General features: G+C 39.1%; 1 protein-coding gene across 9 annotated transcripts in view; it reads right to left on the bottom strand.

Annotated features, from left to right (window-relative positions):
• Positions 1-16,197, bottom strand: part of setd5 (SET domain containing 5) — a 145,722-nt gene that overhangs the window by 23,611 nt on the left and 105,914 nt on the right. For 8 of the 9 annotated variants that reach the window (XM_033037122.1, XM_033037121.1, XM_033037115.1 and 5 more), the window contains 5 exons: positions 13,079-13,333; positions 9,369-9,677; positions 6,577-6,819; positions 3,782-3,923; positions 1,110-1,360 (listed from right to left, as the gene is read on the bottom strand). In XM_033037122.1, the coding sequence (XP_032893013.1) occupies positions 1,110-1,360; positions 3,782-3,923; positions 6,577-6,819; positions 9,369-9,677; positions 13,079-13,333 (1,200 nt within the window). The remainder of the gene's footprint in view (positions 1-1,109; positions 1,361-3,781; positions 3,924-6,576; positions 6,820-9,368; positions 9,678-13,078; positions 13,334-16,197) is intronic. The other variant, XM_033037123.1, reaches the window with a different exon arrangement.

Here is a 16,197-nt window from a genome sequence, read left to right on the forward strand (position 1 = left end):
CATATTGTAGACTCATCCATGCTGGGAAGATGACTGATCATCTTGACCTTCATGATTTTGTATACGTCTATAAGGTCACCTCAGCCTTCTATGCATATCCAGTTTCTCCTTATACAACAAGCATTCCAGTCCTGGAAACATCCTTCTGAATCTTTTCCATACTCATTCTAGCTTAATAACATCCTCCTGCAGCTGGGTGACCAAACCTGCACAAAAACTCCAAGTGTGGTCTCACCTCTTTAAAAAAAAAAAACTTTTGTGAAAGTACTGGTCAGGAGGAGAAAAAAATAAACTGAGCTAAATATAATTTTAAACAAATATGCAGGAAAATGAAATGATCAGAATTATCCAGACTTTACTCTCAGTAGCAACAACAGCAGCTATTTCTATTTTTGTTTTTAAAAGTGAGAATGCAGTTAAATTCTGTTATATACAATAATTCTAGTTTCTATCATTAATGAAAATGCACTGGGAAGAACTATTCTAATTGTATGCAAAATAAGCTATTTTTTATCCTGTTATATTTCATCAGTCTTATCAAACTTTATCTTTTTTTAAATAAGTTTAAATATTCTCGAAATATTCTAGTCTTTGTTAAGTATTACCTGTCAAACTAGATTACGGGGTACCTGAATTCTGAAAGCTGCACCTTTCAAAATGAATTTGTTAGTATTAGAAAATGATTTACAAAGTGCGGTGCAACTTCAAGAAGATCATTCTCGGATCTGCATTTTTAGCCTATATTTAAAGGAGAAAATAAACAACTTATGGAAACAGAGATAAACATATTTGATATTTTGGGTATCAAGAAACCAACAGGCAAGCTTGAAACCCACTGACCAAAGCAATCAGTAAAAACAAAAACCCTTAATGCCACATACATTTAGATAGCCAAGAGGTAAACACTGCTGATATCAAAATGAGTCATTGCAGTGCACTTTAAATCAGCTAGCATAAATATTTCATCCATTCGATCACATTTAAATTAAAAAGAAAGCGAATTTTGTCTTACAAACACTATTAGAAGAGTTATATTTACTGAGGGAGAACAAAAGATTAACCTTACTCATGAATGAAATTGGCATTCCTGTTGCTGGAGATATATTTACCTCAAACTGTAGTGGAGTATTACATCGGCTAGCAGCAAGGGAATGAAGGGGTGAGTAAACTGTATTATAGCCATTTTTCTTGTCCTCTTCTCCTGGAAACAAGGTGCAAGGCGTCATTATTGTTGGGCTGGACATGGCCGTATCCGTGACAGATGCTGGTGCTGACAGAGGACTACAAAGTCCTGGCAAATCGGTCAAACTCACGTCTGACAGATACCGTGCCTTTCGTTTCTTCAGAGGTGCAATCAACTCTAGAAAATAGAGAAATTATCAAACATCCATTACTGAATGAACACAGGTACATTTTAGAGACAGAGTAACATAGCACAGAAATTGACCTATCAGCTCAACTTGACCATGCCAACCAAGATGCTCCCATTTGCCCGACTTCCAAGACCGACTTTGCAGGTCAGTATCTCGGATCCCTGGTGGATCATGGTGATCTGCTAAACAACCATGTAAACACTCAAAAGTAAAAAGAACACAACAGCCAATTGTTGCAATAAAATACTAATGAAAGAAAATCATCTGGCTCCCTTGTCCTGATACGCGTTGTAATTCCCACTACAAATAAATACGCCTTATAGAACATACACGCAGATCAGTGCAGCACAGAACAGGCCCTTTGGCATCTCTGCCAACTATGATGCCAAGTTTTTTAGTTTTAGAGATACAGCATGGAAACAGGTGCTTTGGCCCACCAAGTCCATGCCAACCATTCTATGCTATCCCACTTTTTCATCCACTCCAGACACACTAGGGGCAATTTACAGAGACCCATTAACCTAAAAACACATATCTTTGGGATGCTGGAGAACGTTCCACACAGAAAGTCCCAAGGTCAGAGTCGAACCCGGGTTTCTGGCACTATGAGGCAGCAAACATTTCCACCTGGGAAATAGTCGCTGACTATCTACCCTATAAATAAACCTACTACACAATCTACATTGTTTTATACACATCCGTTCGGTTGCCCAGAAAAAACAATCCAAGTTTGCCTAACTTTTTCTTATATCAAAAATACTCTAATCGGACAATATCCCGGAGAATTTCCCTTGCATCTTCTCGAAAGTAGAACTGTAGACAGAACTCCAGATGTGGCCTAAGCCAAGTTTTATACAGCTGCAACATACCAACTTTTATACTCAATTCCTTGACCGATGAAGACAAACATGCCATATGCCTTACTTGCCACCCTATGCACTCATGCTGCCACTTTCAGGGAGCTATGCATCATCTGCAAAGTTATCAATCAGCCCACCAACATTTTTGTCCAAATCATTTAGAGGTTTTATGGATAATGTGGACAGCATCCACGATCCTACTCTTATCAATCATCTCTGACACCTCCTTGAACAATCATGTTCTGAAGACTTGACCTCACCCGCACAGCCACATTGATATTCCCATGCTTTTCCAAACTTGAGTAAATCCTATTCCTAAGAATCTTCAATAATTTCTCTCCCACTGATGGAAGGCTCATTGGCCTATAATTAGTTGTATTATCCTAAGTGCCCTTCTTTAAAAAAAAATTGCACTGGCTATCTTCCAGATCCCTGGATCCTTACCTGTGTCTCGAGAGGATAGAGAGATCTCAATGGCGGCTCTAGCAAACTCCTCTCTTGAGAAGTTCAAGAGACCCAACACCCTCCTTTATAGTGTGTTGGAAGGAACTGCAGATGCTGGTTTAAACCGCAGATAGACACAAAAAGCTGGAGTAATTCAGCGGGACAGGCAGCATCTCTGGAAGGAAAGAATGGGTCCTTCTCAGTTACTCCAGCCTTTTGTGTCTAACCCCTCCTTTATAATATCAGCATGCCTTAGAACATCAACGTACCCCCATCCTAATTTAAATATTCTCCTTGTCTTTCTCCTTGGCAAATACCAACACTATGTACTTATTTAGTACCTCCGCCAATTCCTATATTTCCAGGCATAAATTCCCTCCATTGCGCTTTAGCTAGCTATCCTTTCCCTAACTACCCTCTTACTTTAATGTATGCACAAATTGCCTTGGAATTTTCCTTAATCCTACTCAAGGATATTTTGTGGTCCCATTTAGTTATCCTGATTCCCTGCTTCAGTTCTTTCCTGCTTCCTATAGGGTCTGGTCCAATTTCCTAAACCTTGCATGTGCTTCCTTTCTCTTTTTGACTACAATTCCAACATATATCATCAATCAAGGATTCTGAACCTGTCTTCCTTCCTGACAGGACGACCATCAGTCTTGAATTTTGACCAGCTGGCCTTCAAACAACTCCCACTTTAAATGCAGACTTATCCAGTAACAGCTGCTTCCAATATACATTGCAAAAGTCTTGTTTGATGCTGTTGCAATGAGCAGAAATGTACTACTATAATTGAAATACTGTTATGATTAATGTGTAATGAGAACATCTTTGCTTTGTTGCATCTTATGGTCAATTGGCCTTGAAAATATTAATGATTTTGCTCGCTTATGAAGAATGACTCCTTGGCTGGGCGTGGGAAGGCTATGCAATGACACCTTTCACTTGTATTCATTTCTTAATCTCACCCACTTGCTGAGGGAACAACCATTAAACGGTCTGCCTCAGATTGCTGTTTATTTTGCCGAATGGCTCCCAGAAGCTCGGCCTGCAGTGATAGGCTGACTGCATATTATAATGAAAATTTTTACTTTTTAAACTTACCTGTTGAGGTATTGGTGTCATCCAATTCGTCAGGCACATTGCTGCTGTCATTGCTGTGGTATATAGGTGGTGTTTCTTGTCCTATATCTGGTGTAAGCGGAAGTTGCACCATGGCCTCATCCATTGCCTGTTTCATCCATCGCTGAAAAGTACCAGGTTAATTATCCAAAATGGTTTAAGCACAATTCTGCAGACTTCTACCAGTCTAACATCTGTGTGAAAGTGGCACCATTGAGGAAAATGCAGTACACAGAACTATAAATAAATGTGAAACATTTGACTATAAAAGCAATGACTATCAAAGATGTTATGTGACAAATGCAGGAGTCTCATATTTTAAAATTTGATAATGTTAAGTTTTCTTTTAAAGCAAGATATAGAGCCAAATTTGGATTTAAGCTAGACCAAGTCCGTCTACTACGAACCATGAATCTTGATATTTCCATTAACTCCACAGCCTCATGAATTTGTATCTAATTTGTAACAGCATCCTAGGAAATGTTCCCATTTAAATATCGAGCCAGATTCAAATACGTAATTTTCACTAAGATGTTCCAGATGGAATGCCTGTGTGATAAGAATTCAAGTCGAATTAACAATAACAGTCTGACATACTTAATACCAGATGGTAGCAAAATCTATGAAGTTCTCAAGCTCCAGTTGATTTTTATTCATTGTAGCCAACACCCAAGCCATGTTAATTCAAAACTGAACAACACAGTGCATTTTGCAACTCTATCATGGAACAAAATACAATTTCTTCAAGATTGTAGACAGAATTATGGAATCTCATTCACCTCATCATATACATTATATTATGACTAAATTAATTCCTTAAAATAATTAATTGTAACACTTGATTAAACACACAAAGGATTGTTCAATAACATAAAACTCAAGAGAAGTAACTCCCATGTTGACTTAGTAACCAAACAAACAAATTAGATTATGAAGCTGCTTGAAACAAGAAATGCATTCTTTCAAAATATCGTTTACACTGATGCACGTTTGAGTACAAAGGGGAAAAAACGAATTTATTCAACGTTTGATTTTGTTGCTGTAAAGTAATTAAACTTGTGGAATCCATGGGAAAAAAAGAACCAAAGGCACTGTCAACTGATTTATCCGAGAAATAGAGGAGCGTATTAAAAGTAACCTACTATTAAATGTGAAGCATCTGGTGCAGAAGGAGGGGGGGGGGGGGGGGGGACAATACTCTTCTTGAAATTGGGTTTAGTTGTTTATCAAGCCTTCCCTTTCAAACAAAATATTCTCAGTCTAGGTGTGTAGGAAGGAACTGCAGATGCTGGTTTACACCGAAGATAGATACCTCACCGGGTCAGGCAGCATCTCTGGAGAAAAGAAGTAGGTGATGTTTCAAGTCGAGACCCTTCAGAAGAAGAAAAAAATAATACCATAGGCGAAGTTTCAGGTCATGACCCTGCTTCTGAAGAAGGGTCTCGACCTGAATCGCCACCTATTCTTTTACATAGAGATGCTGTCTGATCCACTGAGTTACTCTATTTTTTTCTGTCTATTCTCAGTCTAGGCAGACATAACCAAAATATAATTTTCCCAAAAAAGGCACAAATGTGTAATGAAACTGCCTAATTCTTTGCAAATCCAAACTGTTAACAATAAAATAACGTACAAGCTCTTTTGATTAAATTGGATCAGCCTAAAGACCTGTTGAAAAGAGCACCATGGAAAAATGAAGGTAATGATGATAGTGGTCAATGCACAAATCTTACCTAGTGATAACAATCAAAAATGGCCACTGGAGATACCAACACCTTAGAATTACTGTAGACCACATTCCTATCAACTGTCTGCTGGAAGGAGTTAAGCCATTTTAAAGCAAAGGAATCTGAAGCGAGATCACTAAACTCAATTACTGTACAAGCAGATACTGACAAAAGCACTACATATTTTGTTCAACTTGATTACCGTATTTCCTGGCAATTAAGACGCACCCCCACTTTAAGTTGCCAAATTTTGAGAAAAGGGTGGCGGGACAAGATCAAGGGTTTGGTTTAGTCCGGGGGGGGGGGGGGGGGGGGGAGAGAGAGAGAGAGAGAGGAAAAAAGAGAGAGTGCGCTCCACCGGTTGCGCCTGTGCCTGTGGCTGGCACGGGCTGGCAGAAGGAGCTGAGATGGCGGCCGGTTCCGCACGCAGCCACCCGAGCTACTTTCCTCCCCGGCCACAATGCGCCGCGGCAGCAGTGAGTGAGCTGCTGGCATGATTCCCACCCCCTCCTTCAGAACACTCCTGCCCTCCCCGCAACTTTACCCCTGGCGGCCCAGTCAATCTGTGCAGCCCAGGCCGTGCTGACCCGGGCCTGGCTCCCCACATGCACGGAAGGAACTCATTCTTGATGTTGTTGTACTGAGGGATAGCCAAGTCTATCTTTCTTGGATAACAACCTAATCTTCAGCCTACAAGACGCAGGTAAATTTTCGTGCCTCATTTTTGGGTAAAAAATAGCATCTTCATTGCCGGGAAATACGGTAATTAAATTTAGTCATGGTTTAATATCATCTCAGTTTGAAGAATGTTACGAAAACTGACACAAATATATTTGCAGCCATATCATACATCAATATCATATTTGCAGCCATATCATATTGAGTATTCTCTGCCAAGAGGGTTTGACGAACATCCTTGAATATAGCAGATAACACTGGCTGTAAATCATCGCTTTCAAAGATCTTTTATCTGCTATTTGAACTTAAATCCAAATTCATGAGGCTATATTATGCAACACAAATTGTTGTAGAGATAAAGTACATGCTTACCTTCTTGCAGGATCCGTAACTGCCATCACACACAACTCTCTGCCTCCTTCTTTCAGGAGTGAAGGGGGAGCCAAAGCGGATGTAGTGTTTAGGGGTTGTGCAAATATGAGGACTATGGCTCAGACCTGGCAGCATGTTCAGTGTTGTTGCCAATACCGTAGGATCCGTTGTGATGCGTAATGGACGGTCATATGGGCAGTCAGATCGCTCTACCTTGTCGTTCAACCATTCCGTAACCAAATACTAAAACAAAAAGAAAAAATGATATAGTCATTCGGTATAACTAAAAGCCCCGTTCCCAATTGATTCAGTGAGCTATCACAAAATAAGAATCTAGGATTTTAAGAAGAAACACTTGTAGGTCATCAGCTCCCTGTGACTGCTCTGCCAGTCAATCTTGGCCTCAACGTCACTTTCCTATTCACTCCCACGCCCATTGATCTTTGTAGATGGCAGTCAGTCTCTTGAAAATAGGCAATGATTGCCTCCACAGCTCTCTGGGCTACAGAATTCCAAACTTTTGCAACTCAGTGAAATAAGACAAAAGTCCTCATCACCAGCCCATCGGCCCACCAATTGAGACCTCAGCAATGAACCCTTTGGCATCCTACGAGTGAATGACTGCCAATATGAAAATGACACATTTACCTCATCGCTGTTTTCTATTACTTAGCTAATCTCACATCCATGTTATTATTATAACCCACAACCCACTTATTTTGTGCAACAATCCTATGTGTGGCACTTTTGGAAATTCAAAGACACCTCATCCATTAGTGCCCCTTTAACTACACTATTTGTTACATCCACAGAAAACTTAGAAGATGTAGGAACAGGTCCTTCGTCCTACCATATCTGTGGCAACCATAATGCTAAATTACACTAATCCCATCTGCCTGCAAATGGTCTTTAACCCTGCAGTCCCTGCCTGCTTAAGACTAGTCTAAATGCCTCTGAAACATTACTATTGTATCCGCTTCCATCTCCTCCCATGGCAACATGTCCCAGGCACCAACCACTTTCCGTATTAAAAAAAACCATGGCTTGTAAATCGCCATTACCTTTCACCTTAAAGCTATGCATTAATTTCAATATCTCAATTTTATAAATTTCTATTCGGTCGCTTCACAACCTGCGATACTCCAGCCAAAACTATTCCGCTTTGTCCAACCTCTCTTTCTAGCTAATACTCTCTATTCCGGGCAATATCCTGGTGAACATCATATGCGCCCTCACCAATATCTCCACAAACTTCCTGTAATGCAGAAACCAAAACTGTACACAGTACTCAAAATGTGGCCTAACCAAAGCTTCATAAGATGCAAAGTGACTTGCCAACTTTTATATTCAATACATCGGCCGATGAAGGCAGACATGCCAAATGCCGCCTTTACCACTATCCATTTCCAATGCTACTTTCGGGAATCTATGGGCTTGCACTCCAAGATCCAACTGTACACAAATATTCCTAAGACCCATTTACTGCATACTTTCCTCTTACATTTGACCTCCTAAAGTGCAAAGCTCGCGCTTGACTGGATTAAACTCCAGCTGTCGTTTCTCTGCCCATGTTTCCAACAGATCTATTTGCATCATTTGATTATCTATTTGTATTGTTTGATGACCTTCCTCACTATACAAACACTCCACTTCTGTCAGCTGCCAATTTACTAAACAAACAACATTTTTGTCCAAATAATTATAAATATTGCAAACAACAGAGGTCCCACCACTGATCCCTGCAGACCATTGGTCACATACTTAGTCAGAATAACATCCCTCTAGCACTACCCTTTGTCTTCTATGGCTAAGCCAATTTTAAATCCAATCTACCAAGTCCCCATGGATCCACGTGTCTTTATCCTGTGGTTCAGGCTACCATGAGGGATCTTTGTCACCTCCTCAACATACTCAATAACGTTCCCTTGAATGAAGTGACGCTGACTATCCCTAATAAGCACAAGAATTTCCAAATGGGAATGAATCCTATCACTATTTTTACTCTTTCTGTTTCCTTCCTTCTAAGAGAAACAGTAAAATATCCAAGTGACTAAATTGGCAGGGCTCTGCAATGGCTATTGAAACTTACAAATATGAAGGCCCAAGTTGAAAGCCACTCCATTTAAAGACAAAAATATGTGACATCAATGTTCTTTTTGAACGAGGAAGCAAAGATCAACAAGAGGCCTAGGACCACCCAGCAATGAATTTTGTATCATTGTAATAAAGCTAGATGGCTGCAGTGCTATGTCAGAGAGCTCTGCACAAACGCCTTTGCCGGAGTTCTGGTATTTGAATTATCTGGTATTCGAAGGAGTCCATCAACAAGGGAAGATCAAATAAAAAAACTTTTAATTTAGAGTTTAGAGTAAAGAGACGTAACCTCATTCAAACAAACAAGACCTGAAGGGGGCTTTACAGGGTAGATGGTAGGGACAGTGGGAGAGTCTCAAACAAGGCAACAGAACTACAAGATAAGGGGCAACTGAAGTGCATAGAAACTTCTTCTCAGAGGATGGTGATTCATTAGAATTCTTTGCCCTGGCAGGTGGTGAAAGCTAGATCATTCAAGTGGAGGGGATAGATATTGAAGAATAGAGGGGTATGGAAAAATGGCACAGAAGAGTTGTTGAGGCCAACATAGATCAGCCAAGATCATACATCAGGTTTTATAAATGTATTTATATAAATGTATATTAAATTAATCAATTTGTACAAAATGTAGTGAACAGTCCGATAATTAAGGTTCCTCAATCAACAAATGAGACAGATACATTCACACATCCACTTACTCTTTTGGTTTTAGGATACTTGACATTGGTTCGGTTTGGTTGGGAGACAATTGTAGTTTCTGATATGGTCTCCACTCCTGGGGCTGCTACACTGGGTACACCTTCTGTAGATATGGATTCTGTCACCACAGTCCCTGTTGCTCCCTCTTCCACTGCTACCACCGGTGCTGGCTCTGACTGACAGCTGGCTTGTCGCTGTCTACGTAGCCGCTGAGCTGAACTGGAGCGATAGCGCGAGAAACGATTTTTGGGTCGGGGCTTGGTTGGTTTTGATGCAGGAGGCTTAGCAGGCTTCTCTTGAACTTGCTCCTATTTTAAAGATATAAGATAATTAACCACAATAAATTATCTTCAAGTAAATGCATTCCAAAAGTTAAAAAACTTAACATATACAGTATATGTTTTGTCAAAGACAGACAGAGAAGGCACATTGAAAAATGTGAGATTATAGCCCAGTGATAATCAGACTAAACAAAAACTAAGAAATGAAAATTGGCCTCTCTGTTTTCTTCCTTTGATTGCTTTTCCTTATATTACGCACATTCTTTAATGAAGGGCACTGTTGTAAAGTTACCTGACTTCTTTCTTCAGTGCGTCAAGTCAGAAACACAGAAAGATATAGGAAATTGTTGTTGTCCCAGAAGTTTCAATGCACTTTGCTATACTGCTGAAGGATAGTGTCTTGTACGTCCACCAGAAAATAGTAACTTCTGGAATTTAGATTTCCGCACCGCACAGTTAAATTTGGTTAAGAAAGAAATATGCATATCTTAACTTCACCTGCATGCATGCACAAATCCTATTATTTTAAAGCACTATCATGTTCAAAAGGCAACAGATGCATAATGGGAAGAAATATCTCTGATCAGATAATAAGAGATGGACACGATCGGTTACATCTGCACATATATCTCTTGTTCGGAAGAATTTGAGGATGCAATCTTCAATTATTTTAAACCTCTTTTAACGCTTAAGTAACAAATGAATCACTGGGATTGATCCTTTGATCATCCTTTTGTAAAAATCAAGATACTTCCCCCCAATCATATTTAGTGTATAAAAATACTGAACTGGAGACAAACTGTCAAGAATGTCTTCCTACATTTCTGGTCTTCATTGGTACACAAATACAAATTTAAGATCAGTCCGTTCCCGTTGACCAGTTTGCCAGATAATCTCAAAGTGTTTAACTGAACCAGTCAGTTGGCATTATATACACAAGCATGCCTATAACACCTGATGAGAACACCCTCAGTTAAAATTCTCAGTCATTTGATTCTAAATGGCATGATTTATATCTCACCCATGCTCTCCAATTATCCTTTCTGGTTTATGCCAGTATTGGAAATTAAGCATATTTTTGGAGGTTATTTTGTGTACTTTGACCACCAGAGTTATCTTAATATTTTCTTTAGGAACACGAAGAAGCAACAACCAATGCTCGTTAGTCGATATTGCATAAGCTTTCCATATAATTCATGAAGGGAGATTACATTCTGAACATTTTTAGTTGAAAATTGCCATTGACAATCACTTCAACAGTGGTTTGTTTTGCAGATTGAAACAAAAATCACATTCACATGGCTCCTTATGATTACTTTGCTTTAAGAAAGTAATTCTGGATTTTTTTTCCTTCCCCTCACACACTATCTAGTTAGCTCATTTCAAAATTAACTTTAGTTGTTCTAGCAAGTTCTTATGGAAAATATTAGGTGAAGTTTTTGCTTCTCCAAAAGTACAAATATACTCAAATGAAAAAGGCATGTAACACATCCCATTCTGCAACTGTCTACCAGCAGATGTATATATTACTATCCTTTGCCAGCACTCAACCAATCTTACTTTCCTTCCACTGAAAAAGCACGGAGCATGCTTGTGAAGATCACAAGAAATTGTCCGCATGTTGTAAGATGGCAAGACATGATTTTACATAGCCAAGTTTCGCAATGCATTCACTTACAATGTATGCTTCTTTGAGGCTTGAAAATAACAGGTTTTCTTATACACAAATAAAATGCACCGTTCGATATTTTCCTTTGAGGGAGAATAATTGTTCCTTGGGACTAATGACTGTGCAGCACCATCACATTGTTGAAATCCTAATACTGTAAAATTCTCTAATCCTATGACTGCCAAGTGACAACTCAGCTTCCTAATTGCATGTACATTTGAAAATTCACAGAACAGTGAGAGAAATTAAACAAAAATAATGATTTTGAAGCCTGCAGGGGGAGCTAGTGGGTGGAAGGGAGATTTTAAAAAAGTTGCCATTTAAATATCACAGTATTATTGTACTGAATAAAAGCTAATAAAAATACAATTGTTATCAAAAAATAGAAGCGTATGTGATTCAACAGTTAGATAAAAGTTTTATAAATGTTATGCCTAGTTTGTACAAGACATTATGTTGGATGGAATTTTTTAATGTCATCTGTTAAACAATTACAAACTGTAGGCTGTTTTTTTCTGTTGGTTAGTTTATTCTCACTTTTGGATGAAATCTGAAGGATGCCAGATCGTGTCAAATACAATTAAGACAAGGATTTAACTAGTTACTTGGTTAGGCAGTGTACAAACATTTTACTACTTGGAAATTATTTGAGGAATAAATCTTAATATTCTATATACAGCATAGAAAATAAGTTACATGTTTAATAGATACACTTAGTAATACCCCATATATTTATTTGTATGAAAAGGAAAAAAGAAAACGGCATAAGTTAGAAATCTGAAATAAAATCAATAATCCCTGGAAATACTCAACAGATCAGAATACACTTTTCAGGTTGAGAAGAATTACCAGCATTTTCTATTTTTATTCTATAGATTTGAGAGTTGGTAAAAGATGTGCTAGCAGATTTGTTTCCCATGGATTTATCACAAGTTAGTTACATATTTTGATGCTTCAGAACGCCCAAGTTATTGGTGCACCAGATTTACCGTTGTGAATATTTTTGGCAAGTGCAGGCAGACACATCATTTATTATGAAAAATGATAAAACTGAACCATAAGTATGAGAAAAAGGATGTCCCTAAATAACCGTTATGTTCTGCATTGTCTTTCCTAATTTTGTGCACTTGTTTTATACAAAAGATAACCATGCCTTCTGGATTCACCAGCAATTTTTCAAACATACATCCACCGATCACAAGGTGTAAAGTGTACTGACACTGGGTTGCTTTTCAACCCAATGCTAGTTCAGTCGAGGGTGTAAGATGATATTTATCAACTGGGAAAATGGAACACCTTTTCAGCCATGTCCAGTCATATAAGTAGTACATATAAGACATCAGGGCTTCATAATCTCAAGTTTAACTTTTGCCCACAAATCACACTACCTTTATGGTTGTCCAGCAAACAATGGAGCCAAAAATATGTCCAATCACAAGAGCCTGACAGTGAGTTTCTTTCCCTCTTAGTGTTGGACAGATTGATGGAATTAGTCTTACATTTTGTAAAGACATGAGGTTCGAGGTCCTCTGATCATCTCACATGCCATCTTGCTTTTTAACTGTTTACACCCCAAACAACAAACTATAGAACAAATGTTGGCCTGCTCAGCCCGATAATTGAAAGTATCCAAGCCCAATGAAGCACAGAAGACTATAAGCAGGAAAATCCAAACCTTCACTACTCAAATTATGCCACCGACACCAATATCTGTTATCATGCTGCACCGGCCCATTTGCCAATTAAATGCTCTGCTTACCCCTAGCTGTGAAGTTTGCCGTGTGCTTACCCCAGCAAGCACAGGCTGTGGTGTTCTTGCCTCACTGGGCAGTGGTTCTTCTTCTGCTGCAGGTTCCAGTTTCACCTCCTCCACATCTGTGGTCGGAGTCTCCGGATCGCCATCGTCGCCTGGGTGACTAGTACTGCGCTCAACCACTTGTTCACGCCTTTTCTTTCTCTTCTCTAAGTTCTCAAAAACCTGCATGATGGCTTCCATCTTCCGTTGCTCTCGTGACTGTGAACAATGAGCGTCAAAGAAAACAAAACAATAAACAATCCACTTACAGGATCAAAATCTTATCCTCAACAACTTTCTTTCATGGCTCAAGGTGTGCAAACGTACTGCTCATTTCCTAAAGGGCGAGTGGCTTTTCTGGGTCACTAGTTTTGATAGAACTATTGTACGCAAGTCGGATTAATACTATAATTCTTAGTGTTCTTTCTATTTCTTTTTTGTTGTTACTCTCTATCTTATGCTTTTATAAATCACTACATCAATACCAAATTATCATGGCGGCAATATGCTTACAGCTGATTAAAAAAAACATTGCAACCCTTAACACCCAACATGCCCATCCATTGCACAGTCATTATGGTTCAGCTATCTGAAAAATAGCACATTTTAGACATCAATAAGTCGAGTTGTGTTAATATTGATGTATAACAAACTCTCCAAACAGTGAAAGCTCTAGCGTCTGTCCACTACAAATAACTAACAACAATATCTGTCCACACTGGCATTCCCAAGAAGACACACTGTGATCCCTCTACACTAGCGCTCCCAAGCTGCAAGCACGCTGTGTTTGTCCATGTTGACATTTGCAGTTGGTAAATTGATCTATCCACACCAATACTTTAACACTAAAATTGAGAGACACTCAATCCCTCAAGGGTATACTGAACACTGGATTCCAGGCATTCAAAGGCACACCCTATGATTTTTCATTACAGGTACGTAAGAGTCTAGTAGCACATTATAAATGATCAAATAATGAAATGTTTCCCATTTGATATGTGGACTAAAGATAATATAATAACAGTGCCCTTGGAATTGATTTTATTGGAGTTGACGGGATGGAGGGAGCTTGGAAAATAAGTGTGGAAAGACATGGGATAATCTTCGTAGGCATATATAATTATCCTACCCAAAGGCCCTGATCTAAAGTATTTTACATATATAAAGGTGATTGCTGAGATGTTAAAAAGCTGCATTGTATACAGGTTTCAAATAAACCTTGCTAAAATTTATACCTCAGAACAAACTTTTGAAAGTCCTTATAAAGTCTTGTAAGTCCTCCTAAATTCAAGGATCTCATAAAGTTGATACGGCCAAACTTTACAAAGAGGCCAAACCCTTCAGCGCATTTTCAAGTTATATTAGAATTGCAATCTCTTCTATATAATGTGCTATATCATAAATACATATTTTGAAGTGGCATTTTGCATCATGATTCCTGATCTGAGCTATGGGGCGCAGAAAGACCCCAGTCATCCCAAATTGTCCATACCAACCAAGTTGCCTAATGCCCCTGTCCCACTTAGGAAACCTGAACGGAAACCTCTAGAGACTTTGCGCCCCACCCAAGGTTTCCGTGCGGTTCCCGGAGGTTTTTGTCAGTCTACCTAATGGTCAAAAGTGGTTTTCGCTTCTTCTATGTTCCGGCGATTATTTCAAAAAATTCAAAGCCGGCCGCGACTAAAAATAGGTTGCCGTTTTAAAAATCGGTAATTTTTTACTCGAAGCCAGTTGCGATGCTAGTTGAAGGTGGTTGCCGGAGGTTGCAGGTGGTTGCAGGTAGTGGAAGGTAAGACCACTGTCTTACTGGTTGCCGGAAGTTGCAGGTGGTTGCCGGAGGTTGCAACTAGTGGAAGGTCTCAACCACCTTCAACTAGCATCGCAATCGGCTTCGACTAAAAAATTACCGATTTTTAAAACGGCAACCTATTTTTAGTCGCGGCTGGTTTTGAATTTTTTGAAATAATCGCCGGAACACAGAAGAAGCGGAAACCACTTTCGACCATTAGGGAGACTGACAAAAACCTCCGGGAACCGCACGGAAACCTTGGGTGGGGCGCAAAGTCTCCAGAGGTTTCCGTTCAGGTTTCCGTTCAGGTTTCCTAAGTGGGACAGGGGCGTAACTGAGCTGGTATCGAATTGCAAGAATATGAGGAAATAATTTGAGTTTTACAGAACCATTAGTATTTTACACATTTACTACATTACTAGTTGGAGGAGTACATGTCAAACTCAATTTTAAGTAATATCATCCTATATAATTTATGCAATAATACAGTGCAGTAAAGCTGCAACATAACTGAATATATGCAATATCCAGCAGATTCATCTTGCCCAAGGCAAATCACCATTGTAACACAAACATTTGAAGTATAATGCATGGAAGTAATCCCTCACAAGTAAGAACATCTTAACCATGCTTTACTAAAGGGCAGGTAATCAGTAAACAATTTAGATTAGTTTACTCAGCCACTTCTTCATTCTAGGGATAAACATATTTGTAAGGAATGCAAAATAAGTTTGAAATCTTACATAGCAAGTGGACAATTATCTTTGTTTCGGACCTCTGGTCACATCAAGAGAAATTGTGTCGCTTTATCTGCCCTGCACAGTACCACATCATTTATTAAGTTTGTGTTCTTCAAAGGAAAGAGCTTTCTAATCTAAAAGTTCTGAAAATCAGAAACCTGCATTTCTGGAAGTCTGTCTGGTGTAAAATCAGAAAACAAAACATTCAGCAGTTCAGGTAGCATTGTGGATAGAGAAACAGAATTACTGTTTTGAATGGGAATTCATTCATCAATAAGCGAGTTCGGTATTCCGACTGCGCATGCCCAGGTCAAAGGTCACTGCATAAACACCCCTGGAAAGCAGTGAAGCAGTGGACCTTCATTTCTTCCGTTTTTTCCAACCTTGATTCTTCTAGGTAAGAAAATACTGCTTTCAAACTATGAAATAGTTATATTTATTGTTCCTTTGTTAAAAGCTAAGATTATTTTGTCGTTTTTATTGCTTTGGTGAGTGAGCGAGATCGTGCTCGTCCGTGGTCGGTGTCGGCCTCGGGACTGTTGAGTTGCTGCTGG

This window comes from Amblyraja radiata, chromosome 18 (genome assembly GCF_010909765.2).
Source record: "Amblyraja radiata isolate CabotCenter1 chromosome 18, sAmbRad1.1.pri, whole genome shotgun sequence".
Classification (NCBI taxonomy): domain Eukaryota; kingdom Metazoa; phylum Chordata; class Chondrichthyes; order Rajiformes; family Rajidae; genus Amblyraja; species Amblyraja radiata.